Genomic DNA, 27538 nt, shown 5'->3' on the forward strand with positions numbered 1-27538 from the left:
GATAAGGATTTAGGTTTTACAGGTGTGTGAACTGTCAAAAGCAACAAATGGTACTTGAAATTTTTTTCATTTCACTGTCATTAAATCTCACCACCAGAAAAAAAAAAAAAAAAGGAACTCTAAGTAATGATATATACAATGAAATGTTTAGGTTTAAAGAGCACTGTCTGCAACTTATTTTGCAATGCATCAAAATGTAGCTGAACTGCTAGACTGATAGAGGGGTGGACAGATGAACAGATATGTGGTAAAGCAAAAACAGCAAGACAGTCATTATAAACTCTACATCAGGGGTCAGTAAACTATAGCCGGTGGGCCGCATGTGGTCTGCCACCTGTTTATGTTATGGCCCATGAGCTAATAACATGGTTGTACATTTTTTAAAGGTTGAAAATAAATGAATAACTCATGACATGAATGTGAAGTATGAAATACAAATTTCAGCATCTATAAGGTTTGATTGGAACACAACCACACACATTCATTTACATATCATCCGTGGCTGGTTTTGCCCTACAATGGGCCAGTTGAACACTTGTAACAAACACTGCATGGCTTGCAAAGGCTAAAATATCTACTATCCGGATCTTTTCCTTTTTTTTAAATTTTTTAATGTTTATTTATTTTTGAGAAAGAGAGAAAGGGACAGAGCTCAAGCAGGGGAGGGGCAGAGAGAGAGGGAGATACAGAATCTGAAGCAGGTTCCAGACCCTGAGCTGTCAGCATAGAGCCTGATGCAGGGCCCAAACCCACAAACTTTGAGATCATGGCCTGAGCTGAATTCGGAGGCTTAACCAAACTGAGTCACCCAGGTGCCCCTATCTGGATCTTTTTTAAAAAAAGCTTGGGGCACCTGGGTGGCTCAGGCGGTTAAGCGTCCGACTTCAGCTCAGGTCATGATCTCACAGTTCATGAGTTCAAGCCCCATGTGGGCTCTGTGCTGACAGCTCAGAGCCTGGAGCCTGCTTTGAATTCTGTGTCTCTCTCTCTCTCTACCCCTCCCCCACTCACATTCTGTCTCTCTCTCTCCTCCCAATTTTTTTTTTTTTAATTTTACTAACCCTTGCTCTAGACAGTAAGTATACAAGTGTCTACTGAAAACTTCTCTCAACTTCTCTGTGTTTGAAAATTTTTATAACAGAATGCTAAAAAAATAAAATAATAAAATCAGTCTTTTAACTGACTCTAAACTAATTCTACATTGGCCCACCAGGAGGGGAAGGGAGATTCCATCCTTTCTAAGTGCTGCAGTCAGCTTTTCTAAAACCTGCCAAGAAAACTCACGTGCTTGGAGATGCAAACGGAGAGAAATCTAGTACCAAGACTCTAGTGTGAAGCCGAGAATCCTGAAGAGATGCCTTGTCCGTTAAAAGTGGGGAGAAACATTCTACCCACCAGCCAATGAAAATGTCAAGGCAGCCTGACATCATATGAAGTCTTAGGTCAAAGAAAGAAAAGTTAAGAGACATCCAGAAGAAACCAAAACCTCAGGGCTTCTTCCATTCTCCCCATCAGTTAAAGGCTGGTCGTTTCCAGGAGCTGCCATTAACAGCGTATCATAAACTAGGTGGCTTATATTAACACAACAGAAATTCATTCTCTCGCAATTCTGGAAGCTAGAGGTCAGAAATCAAAGTACTGGCAGGGCTGTGCTCCTTCTGAAGGTTACAGGGAACAACGGTGCCTTGCCTCTTCCTAGCTTCTTGAAGTTTCCAGCAAACCTTGGCATTCCCTGGCTTGCGGCTGCATCGCTGCAAACTCTGAGTCCACCTCCACATGGCTTTCTTCCTCATTTGTCTGTCTCTGTCCAAACTTCTCTCTCCTTAAAAGGATACATCATTGGATTTAAAGTTAACTCTAATCAAAGTGTGACTCACCTTAACTTGATTACATCTGCAAAGATCCCATTTCTACATAAGGTCACAGTCACAGGTACTGGAGGTCGGGATTTCAATATACCTTTTTGGAAGGAAATAGTTTAACCCACAACAAAGACTATGCTTCCTATTTCACTGAGAAACTGGAAACAGCCGAGACCCTCCACACATCAAACATGGTATAAGAAATTGCCTATACTCCTGTTACTATGAATTGATAAACGGTCCATGCTCCTACCTCAAGCCAAACATTTGCCCCCGAAATCCTACCCCTTTTCAACCATCTAATGACATCACTGCAGCGATTCTAACCTCGCTCCCCTACATCATCAGTTCCACCTTATTACTTCATTTCTATCAGCATACAAACGTATTTCTCCCATCCGAAAAAACAAAAGCAAAAATAATTTTAAAACTCTTCACCATCCCCTACTTCTATTTCTCTGCTTTCTTAAAACTCCTCAGAAGAATAATCTAAACTTGTTGATTCCAATATGGCTTTTGTACAACACCATAATGATGGACAAATGTCACTGCATATTTTTCCAAACCCAGAGAAGGCATAATACCAAGAATGAATCACAGAGGGAATGACGGACTTTAAGCGATTATGATGTTTCAGTGTAGATTTATCAACTGTAACAAATGTACCACTCTGGAGTGTGAAAAATGGGAGAAGCTAGCCGTGTACCTTCCCTTCAATTTTCCTGTGAATCTTACTTACACTGCTCTAAAAAAATCAGTCTTAATGATATTAAAAAAAAAAAAAAAAAGAGTATCAGTAAGCAGGCAACTGATTCCGGAATTAAATAAGCTTCCGTGGATATTACTAAAACTAAAGACTGGGCGCCTGGGTGGCTCAGTTGGTTAAGTGCCCGACTTTTGATTTTGGCTCAGGTCATGATTTCACAGGTCATGGGATCAAGTTCTTGTGTCGGGCTCTGCGCTAACAGCATGGGGCCTGCTTAAGATTCTCTCTCTCTCTCTCTCTCTCTCTCTCTCTGCCCATCCTCCACTGCACTCTCTCAAAATAAATAAACTTAAAAACAATATGAAAAGCACTCAAGATCCTACATTAAAGCTGTTGGTGTGGAGGTTGCAGGGGGTGTATACATAGGCAACTGAGCAGGAGGAATTCTTAGAGAAAGCCAAATTTGATCCACATATATTTTTTTCAAGATCTTGAATTTGGCATTATAGGAGGATCAATAGAAACTTCTTTTTCTTAAGGATTTATTTAAGTTTATTAACTTTTGAGAGAGACAGAGAGAGAAAGAGAAAGTGAGCAGGGGAGGGGCAGAGAGAGAGAGGGGGACAGAGGATCCAAAGCGGGCTCCAGGCTGACAGTAGAGAGCCCAATGCAGGGCTCAAACTCACATACCGTGAAACCATAACCTGAGCCAAAGTCAGACACTTAACTGACTGAGCCCTCCAGGTGCCCCAAATCAATAGAAATTTCTAACCTCTAGCAAAGTTCCTGGCTTTAATACATCCTGGAAGTTTTCTGGGTTTTGATTTTTTCATTTACCACATGTATACGAAGTTCTGTGGCAAGAAAAACGTAACAGTACAACAGTCATACTTTGGAGCTGAATTAATTCTAAACAATACATACATAATGTTCACTTTGAGATACTACTTTCCCTTTCCATTCCCACTCAACACCTACTTGTATTACAGTAGCGAGATAAATAAAAGAGAAAAGAATTTGGGGCACCTGAGTGACTCAGTCGATTAAGGGTCTGAGTTTGATTCAGGTAATGATCTCATGGTTTGTGAGTTTGAGCCCCGCATCGGGTCTGTAATGACAGCTTGGAGCCTGGAGCCTGCTTCAGATTCTGTGTCTCCTCCCTCTCCCCCTCCCTCCTCTCTCTCTCTGTCTCTCTCTCTCTCTCTCTCTCTCTCTCTGTCTCTCTCACACACAAAAATAAGCAAACACTAAAATATTTTTTTTTAATAAAGAAGAAATTAAAACTTAGGTTAAAGGCAAGATTTGATTTCAAATGTCACACTGATAACTTTGGCTTAAGTTTCATGACTATCATATTACTATCAAATCTATTTTCTCTAGAGATTTAAACTTGAGATAATGTTCAAATTGAAGAGGACACAAATTTGCCCTGATTGCTGTTTCAACCTGGAGCCCCTCTCTTTGACATTCCCATCTTTTGAAAAAATTCCTGGGAGACTCCGCAAAGATTCAGTGCAAAGGCCTTAATGGGGAAGAGAGGACAGAGCAGAATTCATCCTCTTCTTCACCTCAGGTCACCATCTGGTCTCACCTAATCTCCCAGGAATCCTGTGCAATTTAAGAAGCAACCTTGGGGAAGACTCTCTGAGGAGGAGAACCTGAAGTGAGGCCTCAATACAATGAGAACCATGAGGAAAAAAACATAAATGATGCCATAAAACCCCAAATGATATGTCATCCACATCTATGCCTTTTTTATTCCATAGTCTTCACATTGTACTGATCCTTTACCTTGATCTCCATGTAATATCCCACCTTCCCCTGACTGTCCATACTTCCAACCTTATGATTCCAACTTTCCTTGTAATTTTATGACCATATCTTGAAAACTATCAGGTCTTTAAGGATAGGGACCACACCTTAATCTTCTTGTATTCCCAGTATTTAGTATGATTCCTAGGCATAACAGGCCCTTAACAGATATTTGCTAAGTAAGCATATTACTATATTGCACTGCTGAGATGATACTCATGTTATTCAATAGTATTAGTCAAAATATTTGGCTGACCTTTAAAGTACTTAACTATTAGTCTTAGTAACCTATACTCTAAAGAGTATCACTAACAAGAATATTTTTACCCTATGGGTAACAACATGTACTTCAGAGGTTTTTATTTTCAAGGGCCACTTTCTTAAAAAAAACATCAGTTTGTGTGTTTTTTTTAATCATCATCAACACTGTCTTTCTCTTTACTTTCCATGAAATCAAGGTATGTACGGTGTAAGAAAGTGGCTCAGCCTCATGACCCAAATGAGTGAAATTCCCTATAGATTGGTATTCTGAAATGAACTGATTTTTTTTTTAAGTGGGGAGAGTGCAAGTGGAAGAGGGGCAGAGAGACGGGGACAGGATCTAAAGTGGGTTCTGTGCTCACAGGCTGACAGCAGGGAGTCCAAAGTAGAGCTCGAACTCATGAACCGCGAGATCATGACCTGAGCTGAAGCTGGATGCTTAACCAACTGAGCCACCCAGGTGCCCCTGAACTGATCTAGTTTTGAGTTTCTCTAATTATTTTTAATCTGGAAACTCTCTTCATAAAAAAACCTAATATAAAACACTGGTAAGTATAATCTATGTTTTATTTGATATACAAATCTGAAAATACAAAACGTTTTGAAGATATAAAATATTTGATGACTTTCTTAGAGTACTACTACTTCCAGTTACGATAGAATACTTGGGACAAGATTTTTCTCCTACCATAAACCACTAGAAAATTGGACAAAATACATTCAGCAGACACTGAACATCAGGCCAGATGACCCCTGAGAGATAAGATACAAATAAAGTGAGTTTACAGTCACTTTGACTTTCTGGACCATACAAAGGAAAGGGAGAACTGAAGTAAGCACCATCAGCTCACTGCCGAGGGAAAACTGGGAACACAGTTCAAATCAGCAGAAGCACCTGGGACTCTGCAACAGACTACCGAAAAGGACAATTCTACAAGGAGAAAAAGTCCAGAAATCTTTAGGAGAGTCTCTTTGAGCTTGTTCTGGACTAAGGTACATGTGTATAGGGCAAAATTCCATAAGGCTGGGCAAAGAAGAACCAGAAAGATTGCCAGAAAGCACAGATCTAGATCTAGGAGATATTCAACTTCCAACCAACTACAGAGGATGGAACTCACTGAATACCCAGGGCACTAAGTAGAGAACACAACAGGGTAGCACCTTAGGAATGGAACTAAGTTAGCCCTAGAGTACAGGGACTCTAACAAAGCTTAAAAACTCAAGCTACAAAAAATTTAAGTGCCTACCAAAGCACAAGAGAAGGTAATAAAATACAGCATTCAAAATTGTCCAAGCCCAATAAGTATTTATATGAAGAAACAAGAAAATCTGAGCAATACTAAGATAAAAGCCAGTCAGAGAAACAGATTCAGAAATGATAAAAATCATGGGGTTAATTAACAAGCACTAATGAAAAATTCACTAGAGAAGTTGAAGTCATAAAATAGCAGATTCAACAGAATAGCAGATTCCAGCAGGCAGGAAAAACGAGTAACCTAAAGACAGGTCCATTGAGGCTATTCATAATCAAACTGGAATACAGAAAAACAAAAACTAAAACAAAACAAAAAAAAGAGATGATTGTCTCAACAGATACAGAAAAAGCATTTCATAAAATCCAACACTCTTTCAAGATAAAAACACAACAGGGATATCTGCTCTCATCATTTCTGTTCAATGGAAATTCTAGCTGGGGCAATTAGACAAGAAAAGGAATTAAAAGGCATCCACGTTGGAAAGAAAAAAAGTAAAACTATCTCCACTTAGAGATGACATGATCTTATGTGTTGAAAATCTTAAAGAATCCACACACACATAAAACTATTAGAAATAATAAACTAGCACAGCAAGACTGTAGAATATAATATTCAAAAATCATCGCATTTCTATACACTGGCAATAAACAACCCAAAAATGAAATTAAGAAAACATTTCTACTTATAATAGTACGATAGCATTAAAAAGGATAAGATACTTAGGAATAAATTTAACAAAAGAAGTATAAATTTTACTCTCTGAAAACTATAAAACATTGTTAAAAGAAATTAAAGAAAAACTAAATAAATGAAAAAACTTCCAATTTCATGGACTGGAAGACTTACTATGGTTAAAATGGCATTACTCCCCAAACTGACCTACAGATTCAACACAATATGTACCTAATTTCCAGCTGACTTCTTTGTAGCAAATGACAAGTAAATCCTAAAATTCATATGGAAATGCAAGGAACTCAGAATAGCCAAAACAATCTTGAAAAAGAAAAAAAAAAAAAATAGGAGGAATCACACTTCCTAATTTCAAACAAAGCTACAGTAGTAATTCAATGTGGTACTGGCACAAGGACAGACATACGGATCAATGAAATATAAATAAGAGTCCAGAAATAAACTCATACATCTTCAGTCAATTGACCGTAACAAGTGCCAAGACCATTCAATGGGGAAAGAGTATTTCCAACAAACTATGCTGGTACATACACATATGCAAAAAAGAATAGACCTGGACTCCTATTCAAAGAATACAAAAAAACTTATTCAAAATGGATGAAACACCTAACCTACAGAGTTAAAACTATAAAACTCTTAAAAGAAAGCATAGATATAAATCTTCATGACCCTGGATAGGGCAACAATTGCTTAGATAACACCTAAAGTGTAAGCAACCAAAGGGGGGGGGGGGGGGGGGTGGGGAAAGATAAAACAGATTTCATCAAAGTTTAAAACTTCTGTGTATCAAATGGCATTAACAAGAAAATAAAAGGTAATCTGCAGAATCAAAGAAGATATTTACAAATCATGTATCTGATAAGGGTATAATATCATATAAAGGACACTAACAACTCAATAATAAAAAGTCAACCGCAGCAACTTCTTGCTAGACATGTCCCCAGAGGCAAGGAAAAATAAAAGCAAAAGTGAACTATCAGGACCCCATCAAGATAAAAAAACTTCTGCACAGCAAAGGAAACAACCGGCAAAACTAAAAGGCAAACGGATGGAATGGGAGAAGATATTTGCAAATGAAACATCAGATAAAGGGATAGCATCCAAAATCTATAAAGAACTTAAACACAATACGCAAAAAACAACCCAGTAAAGAAATAGGCAGAAGGCATGAATAGACACTTTTCCAAAGAAGACATCCAGATGGCTAACAGACACATAAAAAGATGCTCAACATCACTCATCATCAGGGAAATACAAATCAAAACCACGATGAGATACCACCTCACACCTGCCAGAATGGCTAACATTAACAATTCAGGAAACAACAGATGTTGGCGAGAATGCAGAGATAGGGGAACCCTTTTGCACTATTGGTGGGAATGCAAACTGGTAGAGCCATTCTCGAAAACAGTATGGAGATTCCTCAAAAGATTAAAACCAGGGCTACCCTATGGCCCAACAACTGCACTACTACGTATTTATCCAAAGGATACAAAAATGCTGATTCGAAGGGGAACATGCAACCCCAATGTTTACAGCAGCACTACCAACAATAGCCAAATTATGGAAGGAGCCCAAACATCCATTGACTGATGAATAAAGAAGGTGAGAAGGTGATATAATATAATATTTGTGTGTATGTAAATATTTATGTATTTATGTGTATATATGTATGTGAATATATATTATAATATGTGTATGTATGTGTGTGAATATATATTTATGTGTATATATGTATGTGAATATATTATATATAATTATAATATATAACATATACACACAAATACATAAATATACATACACATAAATATACACACATAAATACGTAAATATATACATACAAATTTATATATATACGTAAATACATAAATATATACATAACACATAAATAACTAAATAACTAACTAAATAAATAAATAAATAAATGGAATACTACTTGGTGATCAAAAAGAATGAAATCTTGCCATATGCAGCAATGTGGATGGAACTAGAGTGCATTATGCTAAGTGAAATAAGTCAGAGAAAAACAAATATATGGTTTCACCCATATGTGGAATTTAAGAAACAAAACAGATGAACATAGGGGAAGGGAAGGAAAAATTAGATAAAACAGAGAGGGAGGCAAACCATAAGAGACTCTTGAATATAGAGAACAAACCGGGGGTTGCTGAAGGGGATATGGGTGGGGGGATGGGCTAAATGGGTGATGGGCATTAAGAAGGGCACTTGTTGAGTTGAGCACCTGGTGTTATATGGAAGTGATGACTCAGTGGGTTCTATTCCTGAAGCCAAGACTACACTGTATGTTAACTCACTTAAATTTAAAGAAATAATTTTTTTAAAGTTAACCCAATTTAAAAAATGGGCAAATGATCTGAATATGTATCTCTCCAAAGAAGATCTGCAAATAGACATTAAGTACATTGAAAGATACCTAACATCATTAATCGTTAGGGAAATGCAAATCAAAACCACAATGAAGTATTTCAGAAAACACACTAGGATGGCTATTAAAAAATGAGAATAACAAGTGCTGGTAATGATGTAAAGAAACTGCAGCCCTCATACATGGCTGGTAGAAGTGTAAAATGGGGCGGCTGCTGTAAAAAGTAGCTTGGCAATTCCTCAAACACTTCCTCAAATATGACCCAACAATTCCATTCCTAAGGATCTTCCCAAGAGAAATGAAAAACAGGTCTACACAAAAACTTGTGCACAAATGTTCATAACAGCATTATTTATGATAGTCAAAACTTAGAAACAAGCCAGTGTCCATCACCTGATAAATGAATACACAAAATGTGGTAAAGTGTCTCCACATAAAGCAATATTCTTCAACCATAAAAAGAAAGGAAGTAGTGATACCCATTATAACAGAGTACCATGAAAACATCATCATTAAGTGAAAAACCCAGAAACAAAGGCCACATATTTCATGATTCATTTATAAGAAATACCCAGAATAAGCAAACCCACAGAGATGGAAAGTTGATTGGTACTTGCCAGGGGCTAGGAATGGAAGGGGGAAGAAGGGAAAAGGGCAATGAGTACTAATGGGCAAAGAGTTTCTTTTTTGGGGTAACAGAAATGTTCTGAAATTCGATAGTGACAATGGTTGCATAACCTAGTAGATATTCTAAAAACTATATGCTTTAAAATGGCAAATCTTATGGTATATGAATTATATCTCAAAACAAACAAACAAAAAAGATCCTAAAACTACAGCACCTTAAAACAATAAAAGGGAAAAAAACTATAAAAGCATAAGATACTATATGGTCTCTTGGACTGATAAGAGGTGTTTTGATTCCTATTTTAACAATCTGAACTAATACATGGACGACAAAACTTTAAATCGTGCATCCAAGACTCCCAGAGCCTCTTTTAATCCTCAAATTTTTTTCCAATACAATATGCGATGAATAATGCCATCAAACACAATTATGTATGCACAATTCCCAAAGCACTTACTGAATCTCCACTCATTTCTCTCTCTTTAGAAAGCCAATCAGAATACAAGGTAATACTTTATATAGACATATAGTACATTATATAGTTATCATATATTACATACATAGATCTGCCTCATTATTACTAAATTATTTGTAATACAGAGCACAACTGATTACATCAAGTGTGCCATGACTGCCTTTATTGCACCAGAAAATTTTTTCTGTGATGATTTACTTGAAAAAACAACTACTGTTCCTTCAACAAATATCGTTGGGAAAACTGGACAGCTACGTGCAAAAGAATGAAACTGGACCACTTTCTTACACCACACACACACACACACACACACACACACACACCCTCAAAATGGATTAAGGACCTAAATGTGAGACCTGAAACCATAAAATTCCTAGAAGACACCACAGGCAGGTATTTCTCTGACATCGGCCATAATAACATCTTTGCAGATATGTCTCCTGAGGCAAGGGAAACAAAAGCAAATAAACTATTGGGACTACATCAAAATAAAAAGCTAACTAAAACCAAAAGATGACGTACCGAATGGGAGATGATATTTACAAATGACATATCCGATAGAGGATTAGCATTCAAAATATACAAAGAACTTAAACAACTCAGGGTGCCCAGGTGTCTCACTTGCTTAAGCATATGACTCGATTTCAGCTCAGGTCATGATCTTATGGTTCATGGGATTGAGCCCTACATTGGGCTCTACGCTAGCAGCAGGGAGGCTGCTTGGGATTCTCTCTCCCTCTTTGTCCCTCCACCACTCACTGTCTCTTTCTCAAAATAAATAAACTTAAAAAAAAAAAAAAAAAAAAAAAAAAAAACTTTTACAACTCAACAGCCAAAACCCAAATAATCCAATTAAACAATGCGCAGAGGACATGAACAGACATTCCTCCAAAGAAGATATCCAGATGACTAACAGATATATGAAAAGATGCTCAACATCATTTGTGATCAGGGAAATGCAAATCAAAACCACATGAGATATCACACATAGCTAAAATATAAAACACAGGAAACAATTGTTGGTGAGGATGTGGAGAAAAAGGAACCCCTGTGCACTGCTGGTGGGAATGCAAACTGGTGTAGCCACTGTGAAAGACAGTATGGAGGTTCCTTGAAAAATTAAAAATAGAACTACCCTATGATCCAATAGTCATACTACTGGGTATTTATCCAAAGAATATAAAAACACTAATTTGAACAGATATATGTACCTCTATGCTTACTGCAGCATTATTTATAATAACCAAATTACAGAAGCAGTCTAAATGCCCACTGATAGATGAATATGGATAAAGAACATGTGGGGTGTGTGTGTGTGTGTGTGTGTGTGTGTGTGCGCGCGCGCACGTGTGTATACACACGCATATATAAATAATTCAGCCATTAAGAAGAATGAAACCTTCCCATTTGCAACAACATGGGTGGATCTATACAGATGGCTTAATGAAATAAGCCAAAGAAAGAAAATTCCATGATTTTACTCATATGTGGAACTTAAGAAACAAAACAAACAAACAAACAAGAGACAAGCCAAAAAAATAGACTCCTCACTATAGAGAACAAACAGAGGGTTACTAGAGGAGAGGTAGATGGGGGAGGGGGTGGTGAAATAGGTAAAGGGGATTAAGCGTACACATACCCTGATGGGCACTGAGTAATATACGGGCACTAATGGATGAACTGCTATACTGTATCCCTGACAGTTATACAACACTACACATTACACTGGAAGAGAGGAGAGGAGAGGGGAGAGGAGGGATCAACATCAGAATCTTTGATCATATAGAAACTGATAGATTATAATACGAAGTACTTCTTAAAAACACAGTTACTTTTAGTAAGTACCCAGTAGCTTCTTGTATAGTTCATTTGTACCTCATCATCTACCAAAAATTATTTAAAATTTATAGTTCCATATTACACATTTATTAAATTTGAGAAAAATCCATAGAAAAGCATTAGTTCAAAAAGAGGTAAAAAACCAAGCTTCTGTAATTAAACCTACATACTCATTAAAAAAAAAAAAGTACATTTGAATGTTAAATATGTTTCTAAAAGTCATATGTAATACTGTATTTCTGTACATTAATTCACTATCACCCTTCCTTTGGCTTCCATTATATTTTTAGAAGTACTGGAACAGAAAAAAAGAGGGAGGGCACCATTTACTTTTAGAAGTATTCTTCCTTAATTTGCAAAGTATGTGCATTTGATTCTCCTAGTACCAAACAAAAAAGTTATTTAAATAATCTGATTCATCACCACAATAAACCACATTTTTATATACTAAATATTAAAAGGTAATTTGTAAATTTAATTCCCACTAATTTTCATGTTTCTAAAAGAGCTCTAATTTTGGTTTTCTCATTAGTAAGTAAAATAACAAAATTAAAAAAGTTCTAGATTCTTCTAGTTTCAACTTCTATAATTCTTTGAGATTTACTTCCAACATATTAAACATAATGGTTCTGTTTGGGGCTTAACTGTGTCACCCCCATCCCCACGAATTCATATGTTCAAGTTCTAATTCTCTTGTTCCTCAGAATGTGACTCTGTTCAGAGATAGAGCCTGTAAAGTAAGAAGGTAAAATCAAGGTCCTACGGATGGACCCTAATCCACTCTGACTGGTGTCCTCACAGGAGACTAAGATACAGACGTGCACAGAGGCAAGAACGTGTGAAGACGAAGGGAGATGACTGCCAGCCAGCTGCAAGCCAAGGAGACAGGTCTCAAAAGGAAACCTTGATTCTGGACTTGTAGTCTCCAGAACTGTGAAGAAGTAAATTTCTGTTGCTTAAACCACCCAGTCTGATGTACTTCATTATGGCAACCCTGCCAAATTAACCCAGGCTCTAATATTTTTCAGTTATTTAGATTTTCTTAGCATGGAAACAAAAACAAAATAAAGAAATAGAACTCCTATTTCAAGAAACTAAAATGAGTTCTCTGGAGATATAAGTGTGTAAAAGGGCTCCGGACATCCTTCCCAAGAAGCTGAATTATTTTGGGTGCAGCAGGGCTTTAGAAATAGTAAATTCCACATCCCTAAAGCAAAAGTTAACTTTCTACCAGCTTTTTGTGTTATGGTATATGTATACATACGTTTCTTTAGTGTTTTTTTTATTTAATTGCAAAAGAGCCAACGTTAAGTTCCATATGGATAGATATCCTTGAATTGGCTCAAAACAGCTGTAACAAAATGGAAAGGAGTGAAGGTCTTAAAGAGGCAAACAGCTGAGTTCAACTCTCAGCTCCACCTCCTACTAGCTATCTAACAACAACCAATCTACCGTCTCTGAGATTGCTTCCTCAGTCATAAAGGGATATCACTTCGCATGAATGCCTGGCACATAACAAATGTTCTATAAAAGGGAACACCATACCATCACTATATTTAAACAACTCAGCATTAGTCCAAAAGGAACAGTAAGCTACCCACCTAAGCACTGTGTGTGTGTGTGTGTGTGTGTGTGTGGGGCAGCAAAATGCCAAAAGCTATAATGTAATTTTTACTATGATTTTAATAATAAAGCCCAAATAAAATCAAATTGACACATAGCTTATACTGCTTTGAAAAATAGTAAATACCTGGCATAGACTCTATTAAATGAATCAAATAATTAAGGATTCAAGATTCTGTCAAATTCTCCCTAAATACACTTTATCTTAAAATGTTAACATTTTGCCTGAATTTCAGTCCTTCCATTTATATATCCAAACCCTACTACTTTTGCAAAGACTCAGTGTGAGTTACACATTCCTCTTAATCCTTAGGTGGCAATTTTTCCCTCCCACTGATACGACAGTACCAAATTATATGTTGTCTTTCCTTTGTACTTTTTATGTTAATCTCACTTCCACAACAAGACCTGAAATTTCCTGAAAGTAGGATCCATGATATATTTGCCTAGAAAGCAGCCATGTGCTCACAGAAAGAACTTACTACTTTATGGACTGTTATAATGAAGTTTGCTGCTGCCTTTCTATGTTGCTTAACTTAAAGGTATTTCAAATTAGGGAGAAAGCAAAACATATGTAGAAGCACACACAGACTTGAAAGCATCCTAAAGAATCACCTAACTTAGCCTAATTACCTAATTACTTCTTTAAAAGTAATTATTAGATCAAATACAGACCACATAACATTTTTTTCATTTTTTATTTTTTTCCATTGTCAGCAATAGATCTCTTTTACAGTCTACAGCAGTTAATCTCTACCCTTCCCTGAATGATAACGAGAATATATTTTCACAGTAGCAACTGGTGACATTTCAATAAATCAATGTGCTGCAGTGATACCTAAATAAAAGCTTATTTCACTATAATGATGCTTCCAGGCTTCCCTTAAGTCAGGTGGTTACTTGCAGTTAATGATCTGTGACATACCACACAAGTAGTCCTAAAAAGACTTATTATCCACTGCGTGTGCAACAATATTTGCTTTATGGATGGCTAAATGAATGAAGACATTCAATGTAACTGTAAAAGTAAAATCAAAAGAAAACGTACAAGTAACATGTTTTCTTTAAGTAAAAGGGCTGTGACCGTTTTCCATTAATACTTAACCTTTTGCTGGAGCAGTGCAACCACATATAATGCTCAAATCCATAAAGCCCAAGAGCTGTTCTGGGTTAATGCTAATTAACTGCCCCCAATCAAAAGAGCAGTAACTTTCCAAAAATGTGAGATCATAAGCCTCTATTGTTGACATCAAAGTCATATCACAAAGCTTAATGAACAATAAAAGAGACAAATATGCTTTATATATAAGAATCTTTTAATCGAATTTCTATAAACCTGTACAATCCAAACATGTCAAGAAAAGAATTATTATGCTGCACACAAATTTGCTAATCTCAAACAATACTCCATCCTTCATGGCTGCCAGACTTTGCAAGCATTCACATGTTTACCATTTATAATTTTATTTCATTCACTAGACTCGGCTTTTGTCCACCATATGTCCACTGTGGATTAACTATTCCCTTAGGTACAATTAAGGCCTTTCCATTTGTTGTAAGAAGAGCTAAGTATGAAGGACACAGCCAGAAATAACATTTATACCTCCACCAAAAACAGAAGCACATTGAAACTCAAACGATGGTTTATGCAGCATCTTTTTTTTTATTAGACATATGTCTACACAGCAAAATAAACTTGAGATAAAATTCATGGCAACTATACATCAGCTTTCACCATTAAGATTAGATATCAAAATCCTATCACCTCCACTGAGTTTAAATAATTTTTCAGAAAAATGTATTTCTAAAATATAAGCTAAATGAAGACTGGCTTCCAAATATTAATAATAACTGAAATTTTAATCACTATGTATTTCAGAGACATTTCACATGATTTTTAATGGTCTTGACTTTTAAATCCTTAAAGTAAAAAATTATATATACCTAGCAATACTTCCTCCCATTATCCATAATTAGAAGACAGAATTTGAGGACACAGTAGGAGACACAATAATGACAACTAACACAAAGCACCTGTTACATACAGGCATTGGTTCTGGGAGCTTTATATAAATAAGTCTTGCAACAACCTCCCTGTAAATTATTCCCACTTTACAGATGAGAAAATCGAGCTACAAAGAAGTGAGTATATTACCATGGTCAACAATTAATAAGTGAGCCCATATCTGAACTTAAGTGGTCTTACTTAGAAGTCTGTGCCCTTAACCACTGTATGGACAATATTAACGTGCCAGAACGCACTATAAAGTAAATATCTATAAGGGAAAATACAATTTCTCATCTTTTTTAAACTAAAATTTTGTGTGAAAATTAAGAGATTAATTAAAGTTAGGAGTTTGGTTTTCAAAAGAACTACATGTGTAACGTAGCAGGTGTCTTGCCTGGTCTGATGTGATAGTGACTCATAAGCATGAAATGAGTCTGTCATTATTAAACTCCTCTTCTGATTCAAAAACCTGGGCTCAGCATTACACAAAAGCTGGAAGAACAGTATTATTTTCACTTTATCATCTCAAAAAGTCCATAGTTCCGTTTTTCACTATTCATTCAGTAGAGAATGAATACTTTTCAAGTCATTCATAACAAGTATCTACTGAGCACTTCGGGTGTTCAGGGACTAAGCTAGATAGATACTAGAGAGACAGCCGTGAACAAAGCAGTCTCTGCCTTCATGGAGCTTCAATTACAGAACACCTGGATAACTGCAAAGGGGGTGGGGGGAGGAAACGTGTATTCGGAAAAAAGGTGACTTTTTCAGAAAAATCTCAGAGTTTAAAAAGCAAGAAATAGCTAATAATTATTAAAATCAAGCAAGAAACTACCTAGCATTCTGTCCTACTCCTATCCTATTTGTTCGTGTCTCTCAGCCCTCTAAGATGAGTTTAAGATTTGGGAAAGTCCTCACAAACCCCTCATGTTCTACTTTTTCACTAATCAGAATCAGTGCAATAGACTGAAGATTAAGGAGTGGAGCTGACTCATTCAAAATTGTATCTAAAAATAGAATCAGAGCTAAAACAACAAAAGAAGACGTAAGACGTGCTTAATCATCAAGTGTCTGCACACATACCTCCATGTCTGTCTCTCTCCTCCCATAAACACAAAACATGCTGTAATCTCTCCCATCCTTTAAAAACAACACCAAAGAGTTCTGACCCACATTCCCTCCAGCTGCTGCCCCATGTGTCAATTCCCTTGTAGACTGGCATTACATATACATGTTGCTTCTATTCGTCATCTACAACTCATTGTCTTCCTTTCTCTCCCCAACTCACTATACTCAGCTCTCACCCCCACCACTCCGATGAATCTATTTGCCAAGGTGATCACCAATCCCCTCAGCGTGCTTAATCTAATAACCATTCTTAGAGCTCACCTGTTGATCACTCCCTTCTTAGAACACCTTCACATGTGGCTTCCAGGAAACTTCACTCTCAGACTTTCCTCGTATCTCCACTAGCCACATGCCAATTCCTTTGCTGATCTCTCTTTATTTCCCCAAGCTTTAAAACATGGCTGTAACCCAAGGATTAATCTCTGTAATTCTTCCCTTTTTATACTCACTCCTATGTAAAGTTCATCCAGTCTCAAGGATTTAAATATCATCAATATGCTGTTGACTCCCAGACTTTTATCTCTAGACCTTCTCTTGCCTCTGAACTCCGGACTCATATATCCAACTACCTATTAAGTAGCTCCACAGAGATGCTTAATAGAAGTACCTCACACTTAACATGTCCAAAAGGAAACTTGAGATCCTCACCCAAATCCGTTCTTCCTGCACTCAATTTCTGACGTCAGTAACCTGAACTTCAGCATTCCAAATGCCTAGGCCAAAACTCTTGGCATTATCTTGCCTCCTCTCTCCTCTACTCCACAGCCAACCTATGAGAAAATCCATCACCTGTCCCTTCAAAATATATCCAGAAACCAACTCATTTTCTCCACCACTTGCACTGCTGTAACCCTAGTCTATGCCACCATTACTTCTCACCTGAAATATGTCCAGTCTCCTATCTGTTTACTTTGTTTCCATTCTTACCCACTGTAGTAAATTCTCAAAACAAGAACTGCAGTGATCCTTTCAAGTTAAATCACTTCACTCTGCTGAAATCCCTCAGTGGGTTTCCATCTCACACACAGTAAAAGTTGAAGCCCTGACAATGGCCTACAAAGCTGTTCCTGATTTGTCTTCTTCCTAGATCCTTCCCTCTTTATATCTAGTTTCATGTCCTACACTATTCTTTCGCTGACTATTCCCTACTAATTGCTGCCTACACACACACACACACACACACACACACACACACACACACACTCCCTCTTTATAGCTCCTAGGGAGAAAAAACAAAATCAAGAACAAAATACTACCTCAGGGCTCTGTTCCTACTCTTCCTCCTACTTGGAAAAATCTTTTTTTTTTTTTTTTTTTGAGAGAGAGAGGGAGAGAGAGAGAGAGAGAGAGAGAACACGTAAGCAGGGGAGGAGCAGAGAAAGAGGGAGGCACAGAATCTGAAGCAGGCTCCAGGCTCCAAGTTTTCAGCACAGAGCCTGACGCGGGGCTCGAACTCAAGAGCCATGAGATCATTACCTGAGCCAAAGTCGGACACCCAACCGAATGAGCCACCCAGGAGCCGTGGAAACTCTTCATCCAAATATCTACATGGCACTCTCTGTCTCTTCCTTTATCTCTTTGTTCAAATGTCATCTTCTCAAACTTTCCTTGCTACCATATTTAAAATCTTAACACCCCCTTCCAAGTCTTCCTTTTTCTCCCTTTCCTGCTTTGTCTATGCAAAACTTACCATCATTTAACATATTATATATTTTCTGATTTACTTATTTACTACCTTCTTCTACTGGAACCAGGCTAGATGAGGGCAAAAAAGTTTGTCTCTTCATTTCTGTATCCCTAACACCTAGACAGGTATGGGCTCAATCACTAACTTTTAAATGAAATGAATGAAAGAAGACATAAGAAAGCAAAAAAAAAAAAAAAAAAGGAAATACATGCTGAATTGCTCTATTTATACTGCAAAACTACACATTCATGTGAAATTTGAGAAAATGTCATAGAATATAAAAAATAATTAAATCTAACTTCAAGAACAATTTTAAATTAAGAAGAAATGCTATTTTTAGAGCCCCCAAAACACTCCAAAGTTGACCATAGTTCCAGGGTGTGCTTGGCAAGTAGTAAGAAGTCAATAAATCTTAGCTAGATTTATTATTGTTATTATTAGGTATGGGCACTTATCCATGTATAAAGAAAATAGATTCTTAATAATCTAACAAGTGAATAAAATGACCTAAGAAACCATCTCTGCAAAGATAAGAAGACAGTGTTTACAATACACATAAAGTTAAAATTAAACTCTCTTAAAATTATATGGCAGGGGGGCACCTGGGTGGCTCAGTCGGTTAAGTGTCCAACTTCAGCTCAGGTCATGATCTCGCGGTCCGTGAGTTCGAGCCCCGCACTGGGCTCTGTGCTGACAGGTCAGAGCCTGCAGTCTGCTTCAGATTCTGTGTCTCCCTCTCTCTCTGACCCTCCCCGTTCATGCTCTGTCTCTCTCTGTCTCAAAAATAAATAAACGTTAAAAAAAAATTTAAAAAAAAAATTTATATGGCAGGGATGCCCGGGTGGCTCAGTCGGTTAAGCATCCTACTCTTGATTTCGGATCAGGTCATGATCTCATGGTTCATGAGTTCAAGCCCCACATTGGGCTCTGCACTAACAGTGGGAGGACCTGCTTGGGATTCTCTCTCTCTCCCTCTCTCTCTGTCTCTGTGCCTCTCTTCTGCTCGCTTGTATGTGAGTGTTCTCTCTCTCTCAAAATAAATAAACATTAAACAAATTATAAAAAAATATATATGGCAGTAAATATGTTCAACTAAGCAGACTTATTACTGGACATGTTTGGGTCATTGTATTTTAGGAATGGAAGGTGCTTATGATTACCGAGTATAATCCTTCATTTTATACATGAGGATGATCCTAAGTGATTAGGTAAACTGCCCAAGGTGACATAACCAGATAAAATGACAGCCCTAGCACAGAAGCTAAAGTCTTCTGATCCTCCCTATAAATGTTCCTTTAATCTATATTGGATTTGTTCCTCAATCACTGCAAATAAATTTAAATTACTAAAGGGACTTAAATTACATTAATGAAAATTTTAAATCTTTTCACAAAATCTGTTTTTATACCAATAAAAGTTTAATTTATACATTTTACAATGCTATATATTTTTAACTTTTAATAGATTAAAGTTAAGTTTAATATTTTATAATTTCTTCTAATTTTTAAAATCAGAGATTCATCATAAAAGAAATAAAAAGTAAAGTGGATGATCCTTTCTTTAGCATTTAATAAACTCTATCATGACAAGAAGATGGACAGAAATCATATAAACCTATTGTTATAACATACACAATGCTTACATAATTGCCCCAAACAAAGCAAAACCATAGAAATCTTAATACTTCTCAGGCTGAGGAAATTACAATACTGTCAAATGGTTTGAAGTAGACTATCTAAAAAAAAGTTACTCTGAAATGACACAGTAACATCACTGCAACAATTGTCAGGTGAAAATGATTTTTGATTAGTATTATGAAAAAGCACTCATCTGACATTCTGTTCCCCAATAATTACCAGTCCTAACACCAGTCTGAATGCAAGCTTATGCATTTGAGGAAACAACTCCACCAATTAAACTGGAAATACTATCAAAATGTTCTGAAAGTTCAGCAGAAGTGTCAAGTATCATGTAAAAGAATAGTTTTAAGAGCATGTATTAGGGGCGCCTGGGTGGCTCAGTTGGTTAAGCATCCAACTCTTGATTTCGGCTCAGGTCATCATCTCAGTTTGTTAGATCAAGCCCTGTGTCAGGCGCCGGGCTGTCAACACAGGGATTCCCTCTCTCTGCCCCTTCCCTGCTCACTCTCAGTACACAAAATACTGATGCTGTCACTATCAGAATCAGATGCTTTCAGCACCTACTAGCAAATAACCATAGCTCCAGTTAAACAAATTTACATATAAAGAGAGGGGAAAAAAAAAAAGAAGAAGCAATAGAAACAAAAATATAAAGTCCATCTGAAAAAGACACTTGGATCTGATACTTTGGGATTACTATTCCCAGAACAAAAAAGAACCAAAGTATTAAAACAAATGGGCAAAGAGGTGGAATGTTTTAATTCACAATGTATAAACAGAATGAATTTTTCAAATCTTCAAGAGCTTTGATTCATGCTTTATAAATTACAAATTCTCTTAAGCAAACTGATAATAATGACTCACTCGTTCACTTTGTTATAATACTGTAGATGGTAAATTTTACAGAAGTTGATACGAACTCTTCAACTTAGGAATCAGAGTAAATGTCACCTACCTCACAGTTTCCTATTTCTACTCTCCAGATAAAATAAGGATTTTTGAAGACTCAAAAAGTCACAGTATAGGCAAGCACTTTCATGTAAATCCCCATGAAACTTTTCAAGCCGGATGCATAACCATTTCTTCACGCTCCTCTATCACTAAAAATAATCTTTAAAAAAATTGTCATAATTTTATTGAGGGTATCAGTTAAATTTTCCAACCTGAAATGTACTTTTTTACTAATACATTTCCATTGAGTTCAGGGAACACAACTACAGAGTACATTAAAATGTGACCTTTGAACCTCGCAGTGTAACACATCACTTCCTGGGCAGAGATAGTACTCCAAGAACAATCAATCACTGTTAAGAAGAATATACACTCAACATTGTTAATTAGTGTTGATGCACTCTTCTCGATGCCCTCATCTGTCATGAAGATTGTTTAAAAATCTGAGTTATTAGTCTTTATTTGGGAAAGGATCTGGTTAATATCTTTAAGAGCAGAAATCATTCATCTATCCACTCTATCTTGGAGCGTGATAATTCCTACCCCCAATACAAGTTACTGATAACCACCACCCCTCCACTGACTAAGAAACTATAAATCAGGAAGAGGGCAGCTTCTATGCAACCCCTGTTAATTTCTGTTTACAATCTATCCAACCGAGAATGTTAGCTAGTCAGGGGAGAAACTAGCTGATGGATCAGATAGTAGGAAAACATAACAGCTTAAAGATAGAAAATAACAAAATGACAAATTAAAATCCCATGTGCTTATAACAACATGGATTGAATTTAAAATTAATTCAAAAAAAATGAATATTCCTGAATGTTCATTTAATTTCAATGTGAACCTTCCCTGAAACACTGAAAGAAACATGAAAACTGTTACTTCAATGCAGATGATTTTTGAAATTAAACAAAAAAATTAAAAATAAATAAAAAGTAAAAAGCATAGGTTTTCTATCATTACATAAAGGTCACTTTAGGAAAAAGCAAAATCCTTAATTCTTTTGTATTTATTTAACCTAAAATCATGATATAAAATCTATGACATTTTATCTTGAACATAATCCAGCATAATATAACTTCAGAATATTTCCTAAGAAACTCTCTGACATTATTCACCCAAGTGGAATTCAGTAGGCCAGCCGGGCCTGAAGGCCATCTAATAGATTCCCTGTATCTACGTATGTATTTTTCCTCATTAAGAAAACCATTTTCCCTTAATAACACATCCCAGGCCATAAACACTTCTAATTCCAACAGAGGCTTCATGAAAAGGCTTTTATTCATTCATTCAGTATTCATTCATTCAGGCACTATTCTAAGCGATGAGGTCCCTATGCTTCATTAAGCTTAGATTTTAGCAGGGAAAGACAGACAGGAAACAAACAAGAAACATCAGATGGCACTGAGGTGACACAGAGAAGTGAAACAGAATGTCCTGAGACAAAGGGACTACACAGCTCGTTTACACTGAGTGGTCAAGAAAAGCAACTCTGAAGAGATGACATCTAAGATGTGATCCAAATGATAAAATGGAGCCAATCAAGTAAAGAGCAGAAGAGAAAAGTACTTCGAGCAGAAGAAACTCTATGATACAAATTAACTTGGAATGTTAAAGCAGAGGAAAAAATACAAGTGTGTCTTAGCACAGAGTGGGCAAGGGAACACACAGATGAAGTCTAAGAGGCAGGTAGGAGCCGGATCACCTAGGGTCTGGTAAACCTGGATGAAGAGTTTAGGTTTCATTTTAGGTGTGATGAGAAAGCACTAGAAGAGGCATACCATGATTTGCCATTAGAGAACTGGATAGTACGAGAGCAAAGCTAGAAGCAGGAGGGACAGTTAGCAAGCTACTGCAGTATTCGTGTGAGAGGCGATGGTGCGGTGTTAGGCCATGGCCAGGTGCACCTGTAATAAGCCCATAAAGAGGACATGAATGGAAAACCCCCAGGTTCTGCAGTGTAGGCTCTGGTCAAGTGGGAGACCAAGACTTTCAAAACCAGGAAACCAGGTATCAGACCTGGTAAACATGGCTCTGTGAATTGCAGAAATTGCCTTTAGATGGTAACATCATTGTTTCCAGGTGCCTATCAGTCATCTCCCCCCACATCGGGCTACAGACATGATCAAAGTTCAACAGAACTTCTGTAAAATACACAGAATAAACAGTTGACTTATCCTCTTTCCCATTTTGGAAAAGACCTAGCAGGAATTTATATTTACCTTGCTAGGAAAAAGTAGGGCCTTCCATGAAGATTTGGACATAATTGTATTTATTAATCCCAACAACCAAACAGAGCAAAAGAAAGGCAGTCAAGTTTTTAGAAAACTTGAAGTCAGCTAAAAAAAAAAAAAAAAAAGAAAAAAAAAGAAAAAAAAAAAAAAAAACAACCCCAAAAAACTAAGAGTAAGGTTAACAGGCCCTTTCACTACTTAAAAGCACTCTAGCTCAAACTTTGTGCAAATTAACAATGACTAACTGAATACACATAAATGGCACTCAAGAGTGTCTGCTGAACTGAATCGCCCTACCCATCTTATGGTACAAGAAGTATCAATCTAAAAAAAAAAAAAAAAAAGGAGGGGGGGCGCCTGGGTGGCTCAATCGGTTAAGCATCAGACTCTTAATTTTGGCTCAGGTCATGATCTCACAGTTCGTGAGTTCAAGTTCCACGTCGGGCTCTGCACTTTCAGTGCAGAGTGCTGGGGATTCTCTCTCTGCCCCCACTCCGTGTGCCTCTCTTTCTTAAAATACATAAACTTAAAAAAAAAATTTTTTTTAAGAAATAAATGAGGCATAAGATAGTGACAAAGGAATTCTCTAGGAACCATTTCCTCCAGGCCACTTTTGTAAGATGTCTGTTTCAGCTGTACTAATTTGTAATTTGTGATCACTCAAATTGAAGCTATAGTCAGTGTTTTTTAAAGGCTATTGTGATTAATAATAATAATGATGATAATAGTTACTGAGCATTTACAGTATACAGACCTCATGCTAAGCACTTTCCATGTAAATCTCACTTAATCTTTAACCTTATCAGACAGAAACTACTATCTTTACCTGCAGATGAGGAAACTGAGGTATAAAGATATAAAGTAACCTATCTGATGTCACACTGCTGTTAAGTGAAAAAACCTGGCCTTGTAAAAGCAGTCTCTAAATTCAAAGTCCTATGATCTTAACCATGACTCAATACTTCATTTGAAGTCTTCTATACTACAAAAAAAAATCACTAACTAGTGCCTTACAGCCTTTCAGAATATGGAAAAAATAAACTTGTTTTAAGTATTATACACTGAAATAATTTAGTCATTACTAATTCTATTTCATTAAAGCAAATCTCTTCCTCTACTGGCTACTTCATTAACCTACTCTAGGTACTCTTTATATTTAAACATAATAAAACACAATTTTTAGTAAAAATAAACCTATAATTCATCCTTACCTAAGAGTATCCTCAATCTTCAGTCCAAATTTCTGTTTACTATATTTTCATAAAAACACAAACAATTTTAGGGGCACCTGGGTGGCTCAGTCGGTTAATCGTCCGACTTCAGCTCAGGTCATGATCTCAGGGTTCATGAGTTTGAGCCTCACATCAAGCCCTGCACTGACAGCTCAGAGCCTGGAGCCTGCTTCAGATTCTGTGTTTCTCTCTGTCTGTCTCTCTCTCAAAAATAAACGTTGAAAGAAAGAAAGAAAGAAAGAAAGAAAGAAAGAAAGAAAGAAAGAAAGAAAGGAAGGAAGGAAGGAAGGAAGGATGGGTCTCCTAAAATGAAAAGCTGCACTCAGAAATAGAAGGTAAGGTCACCAAAACTTATGATTTCTAAAGGGGAATTTCAATGAATTGAAAAGCATCAGATTCACTCAATTAGAATTATTTACAGAACAGAAAAGTAAAATTCACCTAAAACTTAAAAAAAAACTGTACCCAAGGCATCCATTTCATGATCTGTAATACTATTTTTCTAGACACTATTATAAAATGTGTATTTTTAACTCTTCAGAGAAATGATATCCACACCTGTTTTGTAATGGTTTTAAAGTAAGGCTTGGATTTATTAAATGTTCATCTAAGTGTGCAAAACCACATAATGAAGAAATCTTGGTTTAGTCCTTCAGGAAGTACTATTTCCTAAATAATTACAGACCAAAAAAATGCACTATACTTTTAAAGACCTTTGGAGAAGATAATTCTCTTGGTAGTATACTTGGGTATTGGTTTAACAACGCTTGTAGTCAGGAAACTCTTCCTGACCTAAATCCTCCATGGTATAATTTAAATTCATTTTCTCTTTTTGTGACCTCAAATAGTTGTAGAAGATTAGGTCATATTATAATATTTTATATATTTAAAAACCCTTATTAAGGTCTCCTTTTCCAGGTAACTGCACTGCAGGACTATGAACCAACAGTCCTGTACAAAATTCAGCCTTATAATTTTATATGCCGTATACAATAGCCCAGCTGACAGATCTCAAAAATTATCCACCCTTTTCACCACACACGACTCCTCCCCCAATACACTCTTTCTCAAAAGACAAAACAACACAAGCAATTATCTGTACTTTAGAACTAATCTCAAAGTTTAGAGAGAAACTTTGCGAGAGAGTTTGCGAGAAACAGGAGCAAGGAACCAGACACCCAAAACTCCACCCGACGCTGCTCTCTTCCCTACAACGGGCGATCATTTAATGAAATCTCTCTCTCAAAATCTCTGGGGCAGAGCTGAAGCTGCAGTGCAATATCATAAAATCTGCAGCTGTGTTGCTGTTCTTAATAGTCCGTGCTGCTTCCTTAGACCACAGGAAGCCAAAACACACACTCTCAGAACAGAACTTACCTTAACGGGAATCGGCCAAAGCAGCAGGGCAGTGAGATCAAGCATCAGAACTGTCACTGAAAAGATCGTATACATCCATGCAAACTTTCTCTTCAAGCAATTTACTTACTCCAGGAAAGCTGTATCTTTTATGTTTCTACACATCAAAATTTGTTTAGGAACAAAGACTAAAGGATAGGCAGATAAACAACGATACAGAAAGAAGCATTAATGACTTACTTTTATTGCCCACCAAGGCAACCAGCGGCTGAGTCTCTGACTCCTCGCTCACTTTCTTCACCACAGAATACCAATCTTCTAAATTCTCAAAGCTTTGATAATTTGTAATATCATATACCAACAGGATTCCCTGTCACAAAAGAGTTACAGAACTTTTTGTAAGATACCTGGCATAGACGTGGTGAGCTACCACAAATACGAAAAAATCCTATCATGGGTGAAAAGGCTGCAAAGGTCTACAATCCTGCCTGTTACTTTCATGAGGTCAAACATGTAAACCTTCCAGTAAATAACCATCTGCTGCTGCTCTTTCTAAATATTTTCAAAAATGAGATTCCATGACATCCCTTGATAGTCAATTTTAGTGTTTAACACAATTTTCTTTAAATGAAGTAAGTCGATTTCCTCTTTTGGTCCTCTGTGCATTTGGAGAACAACACTGGGGTATCCTCCTTGTAATAACCCTTCATGTACTTGAAGATAGTTAAGTGACTCCTTTACCATCTCCTTTCCAGAATAAACAAACTCAATTCCTTAAACTTGCCTCAAAGGACCTATTTTCTATCTCTTTAATCATAGTTGTTGGGTTCTTCCCAGGACACACTACATACAGTTTTTTGACATCCTCTTTAAAATGAGCAATGTAAAACTGGACATGATACTGTAATAAGAGCCTGAACAAAGCCAAATACAACAGAGGGATTGCTTCCTGCCTCTTATATATCATATTCCTTTTAATATATCCCATTATTTTGTGTGGGAAGGAGAAGTATGTACACACACAAAAATAACAGTGCCACATTCTTGATTCTCATCCAGTTCGTGGTCAAACACTTAATACAAAGCTCTGCATATAGTCTAAGTCTGGACCCTAGTAGCATTTACGTCTCCTCCTTCTTAGGATATAATCACAAACTTTTACTACATTTTTGTACCTACTATCCATCTAGACATATATTTAGATCTTTTCATTAGTCCTTACAATAATCATCTAATGCTGCTAACTCTTATTCTCATTTTACTAATAAGGAGAGGCTACAATAACAAAGGTCACCCATACTTAGGTCACATACCACTACCACTAGGGTAGGTGAGGAAGCCAGATCTGAATCAAGGGCTGTGTGAATATAAAGTCTACTCATGCATTCTATAAGCATTTGTCTGCCAACTATATGCCAAGCATTGTGCTGGGTCCTAAGGATATAAATTCCAAACCTCAAGAAACTCAGTCTTGCAGCCAGGCACATAAACAGACAAGTATAGAACACAAAAGTAACGACCAGTGATATGCTGGTAAATATTAATAAACTGGCTAGCGCCGTGGTGGGGGTCGGGAAGGGTAGAGTGTTATTTGTCTCATTTGCCTATTTCTGTGGTACAAATACTCCCCTGTGGCCATTTTCAAGCTATCAATGTCACTTCACTCAACAAAGCTGGGTAGGACATAGCCATATTGCATCTGAACCATACAGGTACATTAGACATCAATAATTTCAAGAACCTACTTAAGAAAATATATGG

General features: G+C 36.8%; 1 protein-coding gene across 5 annotated transcripts in view; it reads right to left on the bottom strand.

The window, feature by feature from the left end:
* RAB28 (RAB28, member RAS oncogene family) overlaps positions 1-27538 on the bottom strand; it is a 113915-nt gene that overhangs the window by 65647 nt on the left and 20730 nt on the right. For all 5 annotated transcript variants that reach the window (XM_081795493.1, XM_060655423.3, XM_060655425.3 and 2 more), the window contains exon 4: positions 26018-26147. In XM_081795493.1, the coding sequence (XP_081651619.1) occupies positions 26018-26147 (130 nt within the window). The remainder of the gene's footprint in view (positions 1-26017; positions 26148-27538) is intronic.

Source organism: Panthera onca, chromosome B1 (genome assembly GCF_046562875.1).
Source record: "Panthera onca isolate mPanOnc1 chromosome B1, mPanOnc1 haplotype 2, whole genome shotgun sequence".
In the NCBI taxonomy this organism is placed as follows: domain Eukaryota; kingdom Metazoa; phylum Chordata; class Mammalia; order Carnivora; family Felidae; genus Panthera; species Panthera onca.